The 19,831-nt window shown below is 39.6% G+C and overlaps 2 protein-coding genes across 13 annotated transcripts in view; both read right to left on the bottom strand.

Moving 5' to 3' along the window:
- Positions 1 to 8,419, bottom strand: part of inpp4b (inositol polyphosphate-4-phosphatase type II B) — a 217,891-nt gene extending 209,472 nt beyond the window's left edge. For 4 of the 8 annotated variants that reach the window (XR_003462985.1, XM_019256050.2, XM_027282883.1 and 1 more), the window contains exons 1-2: positions 8,153 to 8,419; positions 2,254 to 2,394 (exon numbers count right to left, since the gene is read on the bottom strand). The gene's annotated coding sequence lies outside the window, so the exon portion shown is untranslated. Of the gene's footprint in view, positions 1 to 2,253; positions 2,395 to 5,367; positions 5,385 to 5,785; positions 5,851 to 8,152 lie in introns of those variants that run through there. The other 4 variants (XM_027282880.1, XM_027282882.1, XM_027282881.1 and 1 more) reach the window with 4 other exon arrangements.
- A 624-nt stretch (positions 8,420 to 9,043) lies between these two features.
- The window catches only part of gab1 (GRB2-associated binding protein 1), a 49,728-nt gene continuing 38,940 nt past the window's right edge, over positions 9,044 to 19,831 (bottom strand). For 4 of the 5 annotated variants that reach the window (XM_027283334.1, XM_027283333.1, XM_027283336.1 and 1 more), the window contains 7 exons: positions 19,372 to 19,466; positions 18,091 to 18,391; positions 15,266 to 15,358; positions 13,983 to 14,076; positions 13,218 to 13,341; positions 11,024 to 11,152; positions 9,044 to 10,922 (listed from right to left, as the gene is read on the bottom strand). In XM_027283334.1, the coding sequence (XP_027139135.1) occupies positions 10,764 to 10,922; positions 11,024 to 11,152; positions 13,218 to 13,341; positions 13,983 to 14,076; positions 15,266 to 15,358; positions 18,091 to 18,391; positions 19,372 to 19,466 (995 nt within the window). In that variant the 3' untranslated portion in view covers positions 9,044 to 10,763. The remainder of the gene's footprint in view (positions 10,923 to 11,023; positions 11,153 to 13,217; positions 13,342 to 13,982; positions 14,077 to 15,265; positions 15,359 to 18,090; positions 18,392 to 19,371; positions 19,467 to 19,831) is intronic. The other variant, XM_010729478.3, reaches the window with a different exon arrangement.

Here is a 19,831-nt window from a genome sequence, read left to right on the forward strand (position 1 = left end):
ATACATCATGAACAAACAAGTGAGAATTGTTGATCTAAGTAACTACTACAAAAATCAAAGAGCACAAATATACTACAAGGTAATATTAATGACTTGTCCAGGGTTAAGTCAGCCTGCAGCCCCCCGCAGTCCTAATGAGGCTAAGCAGTTACAGAAAATGGATGGATGGATGCTTAAATATTAGTTATAGCAATTTTTCTGACATGACAAAAATAAGCCGTTCCTCAGAGATCTCCCACAAAAGACACATCATACTTTTAGGACATGGCGAAAAGACATAGATCTCAAATGTTACAGCATGTTCTTGCAGCTGTCACTGATGTAACTGAATGACTATAATCCAGCAGAAAACTGAAATTCTCTGAATAACTTGGCAACTCGGCTGTGAACAAGATCGATATCTGAACTCATAAGAGGTGAATAATGATCTCCAACTTCTATGGGAGGCAAAATTATGACTAGAAGCTGCTAATATATGAAGCTACTGAATGAGGAAGTGAGGCATTCAGCTCTTATTTGTAAATATCAAGTATGGCATTGACTGAGGAAGAATGTTGGCAGATTCTTTACATTGGAAAGTTTAAAATCTTGACATTGTAAACGAAATATGAAAAAGGGGCAGCGACTCAAGATATCACTGTGCATCAAAGCCAGCTCACTGCCTCAATAGGCTCTTGCGGCTTATCAGAGTTTCTTTCGATGGCAAATGCAGCCTCGTCTCAAAGTGAATTGCTGATTCTCGGTAAACTTTTGACAAGGCCTATTACACAGATGGATAGGTGTTTTCACTGGGAAAACACAGACCAGCCAAACTCAGCTGTGTTTCCTGTCAAGTGTCCCTCACCAGCAAGCCCCCGTTAAAAACACTTCAGGCAACTCATATCTGATGAGGTGTCTGGTTTTTCAACAGTCTGTAGTGTCGCAGAGTGCTGTTACCTAATCACGGCACTAATGATCTATAATGTTTAACTCTAAGTGGTAGGATGTTGCAGCATAATACGGCTTCTAACTCATTATAGGCAGCATCTTGCAAGAGTGAGTGGAGTTACAAGGAGCTGGGTTTTACATCCTTACAGCTTATTCACAGTAATTGATATTTTCACTAATCTGCATAAACAGTATCTAAATTATCAATATATTATGAATTTACCTTGAGACTGTGCAATGATGATAAATCTCAGTTACCTGTGGGAACAATAAGTCACATCGAGACTGAAGATTGAATTACTTACTGCTATGTCTTAGGTACTTAAAGTCAACAAGCCTTGCAGACATGTTTTTTCAATAACTTAATATCTTTCCTGACTTCCATTTTTTTACTGACAATAATGTGACACAAGCCCCGCTGACACACTGTCAGACTGGCGAGCTCAAAGATGCTGTGTAAGACAACCAGCTCCACCGATGCACAGCTGACACACCACAAAAGAAAAAGTGAAGACAGAGGCAGAAACATATCCAGATACATCCAAGACCAAAACTCAAGGAGCCAATCGATATTTGAGTCAAAGGACTGTGCTCTCTACAGTGAGTGCTATGGCAGAAAATCCCATGCCATCTTCATGCAGCTGCGTAATCAAACACTGACATCTTAGTGTGCACAACTAAGGTCCCCTTCTCCCCAGGAATTAATACGGCACTAATATAACTCATCTGAGTCATCACTAAGAAGCAGATATTCTACAATGCTGACTATTCGCAAAATCCGATTCATAAATCACCGAATTGTGGGGCAACATTTATTCCTATTGTGTATGGGGTGACTGGCGTTAGGCTAAGCATTTTAGTGCATTATCAGGAGGAGTAAATTTAGTATTATCTTCAGGCATATTCTTTAACCTATTAAAAATTAATAGTACCTCGTTATGCAGTGTAAAGTTATAAGTTGTAAAGTATCTGGAGCAATAGAATTCTGCAGTTATATCCTCAGTAATATAATAATCATCATCAGCTTAGTTAATGAACCCGTGCAAATGTGCAATAAATGCAGTGAAACTGGAGTGGAAAATGACGCAAATCATAAGCTGAATTACGATTCCCCATTGAATCCTGCTTTCTAAATACAATTACCACTCTCTTTCCACTCACTTTCCAATACAGTAATGGTTTTACTGCTCCAAATCTTCACTGATGACACTGCAGTCGGGCACAAAAACTCAATCCTCAAGCCCTCGCTAAATCTGATTAGAGCCAGCTTTGGTGAGAGTGAGAGAGCAAGGAAATAAAGAAAGAGGGGTTTTTGAAATCACTCACTTTTTTTCCCCCCTGCTCTGGCCCTTCGCCAGGAAGTGGGATCCACAGTATGATGTCAAAAACAGGGCACAGGGAGGCAGGTGAGGGCAAATTATTGCTGAGTGATAGGGACTCGACAGGGGAGAGGAGGGTTGTTTTGATCTGGAAATATACACAAAACATGCTTATTCCTTCATGTACAGTGCAAGCCTTATCTGCACTGACAGAATCCTCTACTTAACATCTTAGTTTACAAGTTTCATGGAGAATCATGCACAAAATCACAAAAATAAAAAAACTTGCTCTCTATCCATGGTGCTTTGTGAAGGTAAGTGTCAGGAAGATACTGATGTATGAGCAACTTAAAGAGTTGGACAAGGAGGAGAAATTGATTTTGTCTGGTGTATCTGCACTCACACAGCACTGATGTTATGTTGCAAGTTGTTTTAGATTCAGACCAGCACTGGCTCAGGCCTTAATGTGATTAGAGGTTTGAAATGGAGAGGAAAGAGGAAAAGCTGGAGAGGCAGTGAGAGAAAGAAAAGTGGACAGATAGATGGCACGCAGGCGAGATGAGAGGTTGACTGGGTGGGTTGTGGGTTAAGAGAATGACAGACCGGCCTGCCAGGATTGGAAGATGAGGGAGTGCGACAGATGCGGTAAACAGAACTATAGATGACTCAATACTCCGCTGCCAGGAAATACTGTAATGAGATGCATTTGATCAGAAGTACATCCAAGATCCAGGATGCTCATTCAGAGAGACAGGTATGTTGGAGTGGAGTTCAACCAACAGTCAGACAGAAGTATTGGAAAAATAAAAACTGAAGTCAACAAAATATATACCGGCCAGCAGAGTAACATGCGCCAAAAGAAATAAGACCCACACAAAGAGCATGCCAACAAAAGTTAAGGTTAAAGCCTCTATTTAGATTTATTGCTCAGATCCAATTTTTTAGTTTGGCACTGCAACTTATATTTTTTTTGGCCGATATCAGATTTCAACGTGAACTGGTCATGGTCATCAGTAACACATAATACGACTTCACACACAGCAAGCTGTATGCCATTGAAGTCAGCGTTTAAGGTTTCATTTATAAGATGATGCGCAGTGAAAGCCAGGAAACTCATGAACAGATGATAATGAGGACGAGGATGTGGAGAAAGAGAGCCAAATTTTCAATTATGGCTTTTTGTGGCTGCTACTTCAGTACAGAGGTGTGTGTGTGTGTGGAAAAGGAGTGGGAGCCAGTAGCTGTGGGATCGTGACGTGAATGGCTTCATGGGAAAACAAATTTTGTCCAATAGTTCAGGATGTCAAGGGCTACTTTTTGCTGTTGGTGCTCACCCACAAGACTCTCACAGCAGTTCACTTCAGTCAAATTAATTCAAATATGACTGCTCAGACTGAGGTCACACTGCATAAAAAAATTGGACAACACATGAAAGTGGCCAACATCAGAATTGTACAGATCAGATCACAATGTTTAGAATAAAAAAAAAACAGAACTGATTCATATGAAAAAGAAAATTGGATTTGGGGCACTTGTGCCTGTATACTAAACATAGTCTTTCCATAATAACAGTTATTACAGCTACCATGAAGTTAAAATCAACACTTTTAATGTCACATTGAACAGAAACTGTTCAGATATACAGCAGGGCAGTTGCTTCCAACAATTAATTTTTGCTAGGTACCTGATAATGCTGAAATTGATTTGACATTCCTTTGACAATTAAAAAAATATTACTGTGGACTGTTTGTCGCATGAAGCAAGACATTTGAAAATGGGCTTTAGGAAATTGCAATTAAGATTTTTAATAATTTTCTGACATTCCATAGTCCATATGATTAATCAAGCAAATCATTGACAGAATAAATCAATGATGATGATCATGATTGGTTGGAGCCCTAGCTAAGTGTGAGTCAGTCAATAAGGAACAAGAAATTGCAGTACAGAAGAAGATGCTGTACAGATTTCATTTTTCTTAACTGTGAAATGTCTTGCTCAGTATAAGCATTTAAATCAACCCTGTGCTATGTGTTTGTGATAAAATGAACTGTTTAATCCAGAGGTGTCAAACATGTTGTCCACCAAAGGGTCCAACCTGATCCACTGGATGACGATATTTATTATTATTTTTCTTAAGACTTAACAGGATTTTCATAAACTGTTTTGTAAATAGATTGCTCATTAATTGAACAAATACTTCTTTACACTATAGGCCTTTTTCACAGCAGCCATTTTGACATGAAATAGCCGAGTGTGTTCCATTTACTGCAGCAGAGTCTATCATGCACCACGGCAGCACCCTGACTCTGTTTGACCTGAATGGAACGGGACCTTAATTAGCATCATTGGGAACACCTGTGTTATGTCTTTTTAAAATGGCTGCTGTGTAAAAGGTCTATTATGATTATTATGCAATGGTTTTATTGGTTTGTCTCACTTGGGATCAAATTGCATGTTGGCGATGAACTAAAATTAATCTGACACTGCTGGTTTAATCGACAATAACATTTTTTTAAAACTCTAAAATATCGATATTGGTAACAGCTGCAGTCTAGTTCCAACGGTTATCCAGCAGAGGACACATACAGCTGCCACTAGCCCATCAATTAACTGCACTGCCAGCTCAATGATGCCTACTAGTGCAAACATGCCTCTTGATGAATGTTTATTTTCAACACTTAAAGCGTGTTCCCCATTAATATGACACACATCTGCATAATTTACTGGAGGTACTAGAGTGCTGACTTTTCACTCATACTAATGGTGTTAATTAACCAGGCATGATGTATTAGTTTGAGCATCAACTACACATTTCTTTGAATTGGTTTCATACGTGGGAACAATGACATAATAGTGTCATTGTTCCTACCCGCATTTAGGCCAAAACAAACCATAGTTGTCCCGAGGCATGTGTATCTCTGTAACCGGCCCCACAAGACAGCACCCCAGGCCACCTTAGAGACTGCTCCCATCAGCGCAGGCAGAGGTCCAAGAGGACCAGCTAGGCCCAATAAAGCTCACAGGCTCCCTGATGCCCAGGAACAGCCTCTCAGCCCGCCTCATAATTATTCTGCTGGCCCTGTTAAGAAACCAGCGACTCCCTCTCTGCTCCATTACTCACACGCTGCCAAAGATACTGCACAGAGACTCCCCAGACTGCACACCGCTATGACTGTGTAGGTAGAGGAACACGTGTAAACAAACAGAGCAGGCTCGAGTTGTGTTTTAATTTTAAACACTCTCTCATTAGGATACACAGATAGTGTTAAGATGCCTGTTTCACGTCAGCTTAAAGCTTTTCGCCAACTTAAGGATAAACTGTTTCATTTGTGGTAATGCATCTGTATGATGCTTAACAAGATCGAAACACAAAAGCTAAAAATGGCTGCCTTTAATATACACCTTATCGTTCCCAGTGACCAGATGAGTCACTGCTGTGGTTCTTACTCTTCATTACTGAGCAGAGAAAGTGGTAAATGATAGCTGAAATAAGTGTAGTGTGTATATAAAGCATTAAACGGCTTTGAAAACATGCTCACAGATGGGAAGATGTTCTCCAGGTCCCTGTGGTCAAGTACAAGATCCAAATAATGCTGGCACAGACCTAAATGAAGACATGATAAATAATCTAGTTTTCACACATCAAGCATGCAAACCAGCCACTTATGTGAACACAGAAAAAGCATCGATATTAAAAGAAAATGAATCACAACCTGTCATCTGCCATATGCTAACCTGTCATCCCGTCAGCCACAGCTGACAAAGTGACATGAACATTTTCAAAATTCTATTTGAACAAAGCATGAAGCCACCTGATGGCAACATTTTACAATCTGCTGTATGTCACAGTAACAATCATAATCCTACCGCAACATCTTTAATTAATTATTTGCAAAGCTATTAAAAGGTTACGTACAGCCGGTGCAGTGAAGGACAGATGTACGTACTGCAGGATGAAGTATGTCTCATAATGTGGAGTACCACAGATTTATGGAATTAAATGTGATTGTGAAGCCAGTCAGACCATATGTTGCATTTGAGTAAACTAGAGTCCTGTACTGGATCCATAAATCTATGATGATTAGCCAGCTGAGGGAGTTATGTCAGTACGGTTTAATATCTTAGAAGACAGAAGTAGACACCCAAATCAAACTATGCACACATCAGTTTTTGTTTGTTTTTTTAAATCTATGATGAAAATTAAATTTTTGATGCAGTAAACCATTTTAAATAGATTTGTTGCTCACCCCTGTTAATCTTCCCACAAAGAGAATAGCATATGAAATCCACTCAGGAATCTTTGAGGGTCTCTCGACTCCACCATGCTTCAAAAAAAGGATAACCAGCCCCATATTTTGCAGCTAAAAAGAAATGATCTGAGGCACTGCAACACATTGTGACACACATATTTCGTTTGTTCAAATACAGTGTTTTTAAGGATACAAAATAAGTGAATGTTGAGCTTTAGTTACTACACATAAAGTACAAACTGGTGGCCGCTTTAAGAAACATAAAACATCCTTCCTCTGGACAGACCAGGTGAATTTATGGTATCAGACAAACCCTTGTGAATTTGCTCGCCTCACAAACTCATGGATTGTGAGTAGTGGTCGATGTCTAGGAGAACAGCGCCTTGACCTATGGAGTTCATAGTAAAGAACCTGCAAATGCATTTTAAAACACAGTACTGCAGAGCCTCAGACAGGAGGACATCAACAGAAGTGACTGCACTGAAAGGGGTGTAGGCAAAAAGGGGAATATAGGCATATAGGCAAAAGGAGAGCTGCACGGTTCTTCAAACAACAGCTACATCTAGTGGTCACTTGGGTTAAAACTAAGGGCAGGGAATGACTGAAAGGTTTGGGTTCCTGTGCAAGGTGACTCATGTTTTTAAATTGCTATTCTGAGATTTTAGCTCGGGGGCATCTCTCAAGACAACGAGCTGCATAGAGCTCCACAGTGAACCAAAAAAAAAAAAAAAAAAAAAACTGGTGAAAATACACTGAAGTCTCCACAAAAGCAGATTCAATAAAACTACTGTTGTTCAATAGTTCCTTTGACACTTAAGCAATATATAATTTTACCCTGGCCTTGGATAAACAAAGACTACATCCCTCTGCTGTCTGTACATTTCACCCCCTGAGCACACAGCAGTTACAAAGTTCACACAGAGCTGAACTGTTCTGTATGTACTTGTACAAGTTGTCTATTGTCTGTGTGTGGTTAAGAAGAACACACACAGCATCATTAGTAGCCAGACCAGTTTAACTTTGTGTTTGACTGCTGCAGGCCTCACTGGATAGAGGCGACCGGTGTTACGGTTTAACGTGTGACCCTGTTAACTGGCGACCAACTGAATGCATCTGTGGGTGCCAGTTTAAAAACAATGTAGCTGTCAAACAAGACATTAAAAAGACAAAACTCCGACACTGTAACGTTAATGAAACCTACACAAATATAGGAATATATACACAGCTGCCCTGGTAAATGTCTGTTTTCAACGGCTGTTGTAACTACGACAACCACTGACGGTCGCCATTTAACACGGTCGCTCGTTTGACCGAAACACCTGATGCCTGTTAGCTAACTTGTAATCAATAATATGGCGTTTAAGTGTAGTAGAAACACACAATGTCGTGTTTATCCTTAAAGTATAAAGTTAGTCTCTGAGTCAAGATGTTTTTTTTGTTTTAAATCAAATAAACAAACAAACAAACAAGGTCAAAAGCTTTTCAGCTCAACGTCCGTTGTTGCTGCGTCACCCATAAATTAACGTTTATTTAACGGTTAACGATGATTTAACTTTAATAACTAAACATATATAAAACAAGACTGTATGATAATGTAGGTTCAGTTTCTAAATAATGACATAATTCTTAATTTATGTTAAAATGTTGTTTACTTACCAGTGTTTGAAGGAAATAATCCCAGTGCTGCATTGTGTATCTAAATTTAACATTTCAAACCAACTGTAGAAGTTATGACTTAATTGTTTATTAACGGAGGTGTAGGCTATATAACTAATAATTTTACTAATTACACAATACACATATTTACCTAAAAGAACTTTTTAACAGACAATAGGGTCAACTCAGGTGTGACCAATGATACTGATTAAGGTCGTGTTCCATTCAGGTCAAACTGAGTCAGGCTGCTGCTGTGGTGCATGTTGGAAAGGCTCTGCTGCAATAAATGGAATGGAACCTGAATCAGTATCATTGCAAACACCTGCATGCATTGACCCTACTACTTCATGTTAAAATGGCAGTGACAGTGTAAATAGGTATTGCTATTCATCTAATTTAATTAAATGTTTGTTTTTCTATTGTATTGCACAAAAATATAATGAATTGCTTCCATTTTTTGTTGGGTTTGAAGGAGTCAAAAACTTAAAAATGTTGTTGTACAGCTACTGGAATATAAAAGTTCTACCTGGATATAAATCTTCTGGGGCCAGGTTCAGCGTAGTTGTTTAAAACTAGGCGAGGTATTGCTGTGGTAGTAGTGTTACAAGTTTGTTTGATACGTCAGTATTACTTGCAGGCTATAATTGCCCCGAAGGTTTAGTAAGTTTAATGGAAAACTTATTACTCAATTGTCCATTTTAACTCGCCTGTGAACTTACCAGATGTGTGCAAATCTGCGCGTGTGTCTTTTATTTTGCCGCGTGACTGTGGCAGAACAGAAAGAAAACTAACCTTTAACATTGTATTGTAAACTGCCCGTTCTATTCCTTCATCTCCTTTTCTATTTATGTCGCAATCATAGTGAAAATCAGAATGAAGAAAGATGACACATCCGTTAAGAGGTTGGATTTTATTTAGTCCACTTTTAAAATTTACATTTTCTGTCAAGATTCATTAAAAAAGATAAAGCATCATCAGCTTTGCAGACCATATCACAAAGAGACTGCAATAAGGAAAGAATGAAGTAGAATGAAGATGACTTAGTAGGCACATTTTCCAAATGATACATGTTAATCTAATTGATGGCAAAATATGTACAGCAATGATTTTACCTTGTGGTAGCACATGCTTGGGACTTCTGACTGAGAGTTCACAGGTTAGTAAAGCACAGATCGATGCAGACAAAGAGTTTTTTCACTGTCTATAAAAGATGTATCAAGTTGACTACATGAGGCAGTCAATTTCCCCAAACTGTATGCCAGTTAAATTCCAAATAAATTAAACCTATGAGGAGAGAAAATTGAGGAATATCAATGAACCTGTGAAACTAATTGACCGGCGCTTGTCAAACTAAGCATTTTTAACAGACTTTAGCTATGTTCCTCCATATAGATCAAGAATACTGAGCTAAAAGTGGACCTGACATCCACCTGATGAAATAACTTGAGAAATAAATTAGAAATGGATAGTTGTATTAGTATGCATTTATAAAGAGTACCTGATTTTCTCTCTCTCTAGCCTAAGTTTGATACCTTTGCATAACTTATAGAAAACCTGTCACGTTCTTTTAAAAACTCACAGTAATTCATTCATTAATCACAAGTCCTGATACCACCGAAGACAGGCACAGGATTCTACCCTGCAGAATCCACATACCTTCGAGTCAAACACGCTGGATATTCCATACAAATAAAGGACACTTTTCCTGTTTATATACATAACACTTTTGTACAGTCTTTGCACTTCCATTATAACAGATTGAAGCATCTCCACGTACAAAGTAAATGGAAATCAAATCATGTTCAGTGGATTAAACCTTGAGTGAATCCAAAGCTTAAAATTGAGCACTTGGTTAGACGTCAAATGAACGAGTTCAACTGCCTTTGCATTGAAAGAAAAAAGTAAAAACTATGAAATTCTGTCGTACTGGGTTATCTTAGGGATCGAGTTTGAAGTTTGACTTAGACACAAATCGGGGTCAGCTTCATGCATCCGCAATAACTTTGTGGAAAAGAAATTGTAAAACTGACCTGCGAATGATGCCCGTGCAAACTTCACCCCGTTCAAACACTTTTAACCAGCTATGCTTACTAGTACAGTGTTGCATTGACGAAGTAATGTGATCATGTTATCAAGTGATTTCACTTACACTCCAAAACAACATCAAACAGCATTATAATTTAAGGAAATGTTAAGTCTGGATCAGCTCACCGGCCACTGAAAGGTGAACAACAGAACAAAAAAAAACAAAAAAACTCCAATCCAATATAGGAGGCAGTGAATGTTCAAAGTTTGTGAGTCTGCTTAAGTCAAACCCCCGAAGACAAGTCCAGTCATTCCACCTGCTTTCATACTGCACACAGCTTATTCCTGGCTCACACCCCTTCTTACAACTGTACACACACAGTGTTGTCCTAGGCCGTGCAGCAGTGTAAACTAAAGACAGTTGAGTGGCTATGAAGCTCCACTGGCCCCCTACACACTAAGGATCTTACTGAGGTGGAACGTGACAGCTGGACCGTCCCAAAGCACAAACCACAGCCTACACTAGTGTAAAAAGGCCCAGCGGTTTAAGGGTTTGGAAGGTGGGTTGGCGCTTGGGAAGACAGGGTCACTTGGGTCCTTTGGAAGGGGTGTCTGTCTCTGTGGATTGCCGGCCATCGTTCCAGGCTTCCCGGGTGCTCTTAAGGGCCTGTGTCCGTTGCTGGTCCACAACCACGTAGTCGACACGCTCGTCTGATGCCGTCATGCCAGTTCCATTGCTTTTTATCTGAGGGACAAAAGCACGAAAAAAGGTCGGTCTTAAAATTCCTTTAAACTGACTGACTTGTTGCTTGCGAACACAGGATGTGGTGGTTCTTAAATTCCTACCTTCCTAGGTGGGGTAGACTTGCCGGGGTCAAGATCCAAATCCAGGTACTCCACCTGTTTGTCTCCTTTCGGCTTCATCATAGGGCTGCTCCCACCATCCGCAGTCATGGGCGCAATAAGCTTCATGTTCTATATAAGCCAGGAAAGGTTGCTTTAATTGATGCAAGAGGAAAACTGAGGCGGTGTCACAGTGAAGCAAATATATTTTTGATACAATCTAGTGTTGTCACAATAACCAAAATTAGTTTGCTAAGATTGCAAGAGATCTGGCTTTGATTTACCAAAAAGTTGGTACTTTCACAAAGCGTGTTATGCCAACAAAAAACTGTACTCAATACCAACTTCAGAGAGAGTACACACAGGTACAGATGGTTTGTGAATTGGAACACTGAATGGATAAAAAAAAAAAGAGAGGACTGTAATAGCCAACAAACAAATTCATGTCTACTTTAGTCAACAAAAATCACAGTATGTGTAAACTTGTTGTTAAAACTGGAGCAACTAGTAAACGGTGCTATTTGTTTCATTATAAGAGCAGATTTGTTTATTCGGTGAACTATTTTTCATCTAGCTGGTGCCATAACTGACAGACACCAGACTGGCTGAGCCAACAAAAACAGGCACCGAACCAACATGCCAAAACTCAAGTTGCTTCAAAGCTGTCCAGTGAAAAACAAATAACTTTGCAAAGCAACTCTGATGGCTGCATATTTTTGAAAAGGTTTTTTGGCACTTGTTCAGACTGTAGAGATTATGTTAGGTTTTTTGTTTTGTCTATTATTTTCATGTCAGATAAAATGTGGTTCATTGGCAATACTTTCTTTTTGCTACGATTTCGTAACATCAGAATGAAGGTACATTCAAATTTCTGGCATTGTGACAACACTAAGGTACATGTTGAATCTATAGGTATGTTAATGTCTAACTACTAGTGAGATGGAGTTATTAGAACTAGGATGGTGACAAAACTAAGACACTGTAATTGTAAGGAAAGTGATGGTACACAACATCTAAACAAATCAGTGTATCCAAGCCACAGTTTCTAGCTGGTGTTGGGTGTGGAAACAGCATTGCACAGCAAAGTATTTACTATGTACTTGCTGGATTTCTATTCTAATGATAACATCTGAAACTGGTAACCTCTGGCATTCCAACAGGGTAGGCCATGCATGTCTAACCTGGCAACCCTGCTCACCTCCTCTATGATGTCAAGTTCCTCCACCTCCCTCTTTACAGGGGTGATGGGGACTGTGCAGTAGAAGGACTCCTCTCTATACAGAGTGAAAAGGAAGTGGCAACAAAGGGAAAAAAGAAAAGAGAGAACAGCAGATGGTCAAGAATAAGAATGAAAAAGAAAATGGGTGAAGCCAGAGTTTGGAGAAGCCAGAGGAATGAGGAACTAGAGGGAAAGAAATAAACATGAGTGATGAAAGAACAGGAAGTCAGCAGATAATATCAAAGCAAATGTTGGAAAAAGTTAAACTGTTACAGCAAGAAAAAAAAAAAAAAAAGGAAATAGTACGTCTAATACCCGAACTGTGAGAGAAAGAATCCCTGGTGACAGACATGATTTCCCATCAGTATGTGGCTCGTGTACCCAATATTATGCAGGGTACATCAGCCAATCGTGCCAATTTTCTACAGACATTGAAAGATTAAAAAGACGCCTCAGCTGGATTCCATTTCAACCAGTGCCAAATAACAAAAAGGGATCTTTTGAACTCCAGTAAGGGTACTGCGTACAGAAAGGGTACTTTTCTTTTAAAGAACATAACACCTGAAAAGCAAAAGAACAAAAATAGAGAATAAAGGAAACAGAGCAGCAGGATAAGAGGAAACTGCAAAGAGAAGAGTTGAAGTGGCGAGGAGTCCGTCTGCAGCAACCAGTAATTTGTCCACACTAACGTATGACTTAAGAAATGGGGTTTCCACTATTATTACAGCTTGACATTGAACAGTGTTCAACCCTGAAAACTCCTGCCTCATACAAACTCTACTGTACATATGGATTTAGGCATCTGTTGTTGTTGATTTCATTTATATTAATGATGTAAACTAGTTTCAACAACCACATACCACAATAAAAGTCAAATCATTTAGCATATTTCTTATGTGTTTATCTGTGATTCGAGTGCTATAGAAACAAGTAATCATGCAACTTCTTATGATCATAGGATAGTTGTGTGTTACATACTGGTTCATCTGTGGACATATTAGTGACCATGGCTACATAATTGTCATCACTCTCGTCGGAGTCAGTGCTGGAGGCCGTACTATGCACTGACGGGGGTCTCGTTGGCAATGGAAACCTAGAGAGACTGAGCAGCATTCACAATGTTTACACACTGACTTCCAGACAAATACAGTCTCTGGTGAGCACAAAATATAATACAGACATAACAGACACAGCTATAAACCACAGCAGCCAGAAATGTCCCTGCAGCACTAAGCACAGAAATAGACCTTATCCCAGATAAGCCAGCAAAGGACATTCTGTATAATGTAGCTCTGAGGCATATCCCAGACTGGTTTGTATGAGTAGTGCTACTTTGGTCACAAAGTGACTACAGTAAATGCATGACGTGTTAGTGCCTACTTCTTTAGTTAATTGTATACTACATGTACTACTACAAAAAAGGGAATGTTCACACCAAAAAACCCTACGAATAAAAATAATGTAATTTGAATTGGTAATGTAACAAGCAGGTAGGACAATGCACACACACACGTCCATAACATCATCAGCTGCTTTAGTCACCTGGAGATGAAGCGAAATTTATTTTTATTGTCTTGTGTATTGTGCCCATTTCTAGTTAAATTTTTGGTGTGAGCAGCAGTGCCTCTTGTGAGACAGTCTCCCCTACTTGACTTCAAACTTTAAAAAAAACAGAGTAGTGTGAACACACCCTTAGTTGTTAGCAAAAACTAAAAAATCCTGCAGAATATTTCAGATACTTACTCCCGAGCGAATGACCGTGTGACAGGTGAGCGGACAGGCGTACAGGGCTCCTCCCATTCTGGCAGAGGTTTGATCACCAGTGGAGCGGGTATTCCTGAAGCAAGGTACACACACATAGTCAGTCTCCGCTCAAGACACACACACTTAAGCTACATGTATATAATGTGTGTTCATAAGCTTTAATTTAAAATCATAAAATTAGTTATATTAAGACTGGGACAAATGTTTATGTCTCAGATTTTATTTCAAAGCAAATACAGTGCAACTCTCCGTAATTTATTCACAAATGACAAATGAATGAATAAATAATATTCAGCTATTCATTTGCATCGTTTTCCTCCGTTTATCCTTTCAATTTCTATCAAGTATATCTTGACCAGAGGTCGATTTTGTCGGCTGCAAACTGTGGTGGGACTGTGTGAGGACATTAAATTTGTGTGAAATATAGTTTGAATCAATGTGGCTCCTTTAAAAATAAAAAATAATAAAAACTGAAAACAATGAGCCTTGTGTACTTGAAAATGTAAGCGCTATATCGCTGTAAGGTAGAGGTTCAGCACTGATGCTCATTATCTGCGGCTTTTTTCACTAAAACATTGTGCACGAAATACTTTATGAAGGTAGCCACTACCGGTACATACTCTGTACGCAGGCGAGAGAGTGGATATGGTCTCTTTCATTAGATGATATCATTGTTCAATTTCCGCCTGAAGAGCTATCTGCTACTTTCCAGAGCCGTGCGAGTGTTTTTGTGACAATAATTCTGTTGCGGCTGCTATGTCTGAATGTGTGTTTTGAAAGCGCAGTATGTGAAATTACAAAACATAAACATAAAAAAAATGTTTGGGAAGAGAAATGTTAGTAAGTTACTTGGTTGACTGCATGTAAGTAGTCACACATCACAGTGAGGGGATATTTAAGTAAGGTGGTAGTAAAAGTTCATGTTGAGCTACAAATCTGTATCAAGTGAAATCCACCATGCATGAAGTGCACACTCATCCCCCTCCTGCTGGGATTTAAAAAAATAAATAAAACTGGATTAATGCAACAGCTCTGACACCCGTGTTATATTTCTAAATCTATTTGAGTAGCTCTGGAAGTTTAATTGATTCTGGTTTACACACAATTAATGTCTTATAGAACCAGCAGGCCTGAGAAACAACAGAAAATCCCACAGTAAACTACTGACAACATGCAAAGAGTCGAGATGAAATAGAGTTTGGACAGGTCAAACAATGGAAAGTTTTCAGACACACAATGGCAGTTCAGTGTGGAGTACCTACCCTTACGTCGTCCCCGCGGGAATTCACCTACGGTTTGAGAGTCGGTTCGCTCTAAACCGACACCTTTTGCTCTTATTATTTTAGGACTCTGACCTGATTGGTGAAAGAAGACTTGGCTCATTACAAAAGTTTTTGGTGATCACAACAGTTAAGCCCTACTGTCACAGCTGTCCTGCCATGCAAAGCAAAAGACGAGACGTCGCTGAAGAAAAGATCTACACCCTCGCGTACACCCAATCACCTTATTTGTGCAGCACAGTTATCGAGAGGATGATTGTCATGACAACAGCAGACCCATACTGCCCAACATGCACCTCACTCCATGCACCACGGCTTCCCACACAAAGACTGACATCACAGCTGTGCATGCACGATGAGCTGTGTATAAGCACTGAGAGTACACTGAGAAATCATGTCACGTTGAGAGGAGCACAAGAAATCTGCAGAACGGAGTAACTTACTGACGAGGCGCGCACTGCAGCGCCTTTTACATTAACACACTGATCACAACATTTTTCTGCAGTGCTGACAAGCGCAAAGACCTAAAATGTGCCACAATCCCAAAGTAAGAGAATCATTGCATTTCAGTGGAATCACATATCATAGTGTTAATGAAGTAAAAGCTTGCAGTTTGCTGGCCTTGACCACAGATGTCAAGGCCTTCACAACATACAGCTGAGATAATCAAAGCAGAGAGAGAAGTGCACACAAGATGAACATGGCTGGTGGTGAGTTGAATTAGTCCACAGTACAGAGGAATTTTTGCATGGCTCATGGTAAATAAAGAAAAGGATTTTCAAGGACAAATCAAAGGATTTACCCACTTCTTTGAATATAGAGTTGAAAATTAAACATTGCTCACTAATGATTACTTCTCTTCTGTTTCTGGATATCATACTAATATACAAGAACACTTGCCAAAAAGATTTGTGTTCATATTGTGAATCCTCTGTGCCCTATGCTTGTCGATGTGCCATTTCTAGCATAAAATACAGATAAGAGCAGATCCAAGCAGCTTAAATTCAAGATCCAGGTAGACAAGCACACTCAAATTTGTGCTGGGAGCAGTGAGATTGAGTGTTAGATCTAAACTAATAATGATAATGATGATATTAACCTATATGTGTATAGCAACTTTCCATTTATCAGTTGCAAACTGCTTTGCATCAAATTAAAATGCACAAACAGGACGCCTTTAGAAGAGAATGCAAATCAGGAGCGTTTGGAAATGTTTCAACAATATCCAAACAAAAACATAACTATATGAAACATGATACGCTTCTGTCTCTTAGCTCTCCTAATAAAGCTGAAATAAATATAGTGAGAACAGTTAAATAAGATGCTGTGATGGACAGTGCTAGAAGTTAATTTAAAATGAACAAAGAAGAGAAACCAGGGTTGCTTGGAGGTGACAGATAGCAAAAAAAATTATAGGGCCAAAACTGGCAATACTTTTCCCTACGGTCGTATCTTTCTGAAAATTATGGAAGGCAAACTTTGTTCTATGTCCAGTGGCTCAAGAGCTATAGGCATAAATGTTCTGTAGGCATAATTACACATTCATAAAAGGCTTTTGGCAAACACAATAGTGCTGATGAGCTGCTGGAAACTGATTTGTTACTGGCAGAGTTTTTCTTGAGTTTATGTATTCTGGAATAAACTTACACACTGCAAACCACAAACTATTTAACATGCAAATTTATGAGTTATGAGTTCCTGCGCTGATGTGCTCCCTGTGCCAAAATAATTAGTTTAATATCATAATCATAAGCTTTCAAGATAATGTTGAAACATTGTTTTGTTAATGTATCCAAGTTCCATAAGTATTGGAGATTTGGAGTTATGGCTTTTTTTGGTGAAGTGTGAGTAATAAAAACTCTATAACTGGCTGGCCTTTAGTATTGCAGCAAGATGATTTAGAGTAATAGAAAATCTTTTTTTAAACTTTGAGTCATGGCAGTCCAGAGATGGTGGTTGCCAAATTTGGAAATGACTGGCTCAAAAAGGTCACAGAAAAAAAGACCACAAGTCGTGCATGGGAGGATTCCCCCACTGGGAAATGTAAACCTCCATAACGTGTCCTATTTTCTTGGACAATAACAGCCCTGGCTTTTGGTTTGCCTACGTGATGACTCCCCGTCTCTCTAACATCCTTCCATTCTCTTCATTCTTCATTCTCTTTCCCATTTCTCAGCCTTTCAATCTGCCCAGATTGCAATTCCCCCTGCTATTAGGTCGTTCATCAAAGACCTCCATTCAGATGAAGGGAACAAAGGGGATGGAGGTGACCACTCCGGGCTTCGGTCACTCCATGGCACAGGGAGCAGCCCCCTCCAAAACAGTCTACAGGGCCTCTTGAGCTCGGGACAAAAGTTCTTTTGACAAGGAGCTTACTGTGTTGTGTGTAAGAGGATGTAGCAGGCACTAAACTAATTCATCAAGGAGGTGAAATAAGCTGGTCAAGGACAGACACAGAGGAAGATGGCGGTATTTAACACATCAGACAAACCAAGGGAGACAAAATGAGAGATGGCATCTAAGGCATGATGAAGAAAGACACTGCTCTGTGAGTGGTTGGAAATGAGGGATTTTTGTACAGATGGCTTTATGACCATGAGCCAGCACTGTGAGGGTAGCAGCTGAGTGCGAGACAAAGCACGGTCAGTTGTTGCATTAGTGAATACCGAGCACACAGAAGGATGTTAAGTGCAACGATAAACTTCAGCACACATCAACTCTGCAGCAAGACCTTGACAAAAAACTACAGAATATTTATGATTAACGTCACAGCTACAGATGCATGCACACACCCGTCGCCCTCTCACCTTTGCGATCAGGTTTGAGATTTCGGTCCACAGGTGGGGGCTGGCAGTCGTTGAGCATTGGCCTGCGGGGAGGGGTTTTGGGACTGGAGCGAAAGCCCATGTGGGCGGGTGGGGGGACCTGCTTGCCCAGGGACGAGAACTCCATGGTGCTTGGGGTCATGGGCACATAGTTCGCTTCGTGTATCGGCTCTGACAAACTGCCTGATTGATGGTGTGACGGGGAATTGGCACTCATGGGTACATAGTTCTGGTCTACCTCTTCTGTGGACTGGCTACCCACTGGCATCATTCCTTTGTTTTTCTGCGGGTGACAAAACATACATACATGTTCAAACATAAGGAACGAGGTTCTGGTATGAAGCTGCGTCTAAGGTCGTTGGTAGCACACTCAATCAAGGAAGAGCTCATGGAAACTCCCAATACTAAAATATACAGGTGGTTTGTTTTTGGTTACTAGCCAGCACAAAGCATCAATAAATTGAGCAGAAGGTAACACAGGCTAGCAGTCAACCAACAGCATGACAAGCCTGTATGTTGGAGTGATGCAAAACCGCTGGCAGAAACAATAAAGACAACAAATTTAACTACAAACATGATAAGAATAGTCAAATGCAATTATGTTTTAAAGAATAAAAGAAATTTAGCAGTGCGATACACACAAGGACACATTGATCCTTCTATTCACAGGAACATGAATTCATATTTTCTACGTCAACATTGCTGGAGTAGCCAATTAATTTCATTGTTTCGTCACACAAGACGCTGCGATTGTTCTGATTGTGAAGCAGTGGTAGTAGTAACAGTAGCAGGTGAATGTGGGCCAGATATTTTTTGGTGAAGGGTGAACTAAGATGGTTGTTTTTATTTGTGAGTATGCACTTTCCTTTTGTGATTTCCCCTAAAAAAGAAACTCTGCATGTTGCAGCTTGTTTATATAGCAGCGCCGTATCTTATTGGGCAGCAATAAATAAAAAAGTACTATAAAATACAAGACGGCTTTCCCTGTCACCCTAGATTTGCTTTTTTATCTCTCCACCATGATGCTTATCTGGGTCATGGGCGAAAGATGGGAAAGTGCAGCATCTACCGGGTATTGTAGCAGCAGCTGAAAAACTTTATTGTAAGCAGAAAAAAAATGCTTTGTGTGTATTTTCAAAATCTCTGTTACCACAAAATCAGTATCAAAACATTGTAACACTTCCCTTAAACACTCAGCCACAGAACACTGGATTCTGCAGAATTATTAGCCAATAAACCAGCGGACCTTAGCACAACACTTACAAAGTAGCTGTTGAAGCTTTCATTGAAGTCAAACGAGCAGCTTTTGTCGGAGGGGAATGATCTCGGAATGTCATAGCAGTCCTGGGATCCAAAATCTGCAAGAAACAAACACAATTACCAAATATACCAAACATAAGACATAATTACAATATGTATGCTGCAATTTATAAGATCAGAAATGTAATACTTCATCACTTTATCAGTCAACGAAGAACAAGAGAACCTAATATCAGCTTAGACATCCCACATCAGAGCTGTATGGCGAATTCCAAGCCCATTTATGCAACAGAATAATCCTAATGATACACACAATATAGGCCTAATTGGAATGATGCATGCATTTTTCAAGATCTGTAAAGACAATCCGATCTCAACAGTGACATGAGAGAGCTCTACTCTCTGGCACATTATTATTATTGTTATTTTTTTACATTCTCATTAGGCACTGAAGCAGTCGCTA

Source organism: Larimichthys crocea, chromosome X, assembly GCF_000972845.2.
Source record: "Larimichthys crocea isolate SSNF chromosome X, L_crocea_2.0, whole genome shotgun sequence".
NCBI classification, from domain to species: Eukaryota; Metazoa; Chordata; class Actinopteri; family Sciaenidae; genus Larimichthys; species Larimichthys crocea.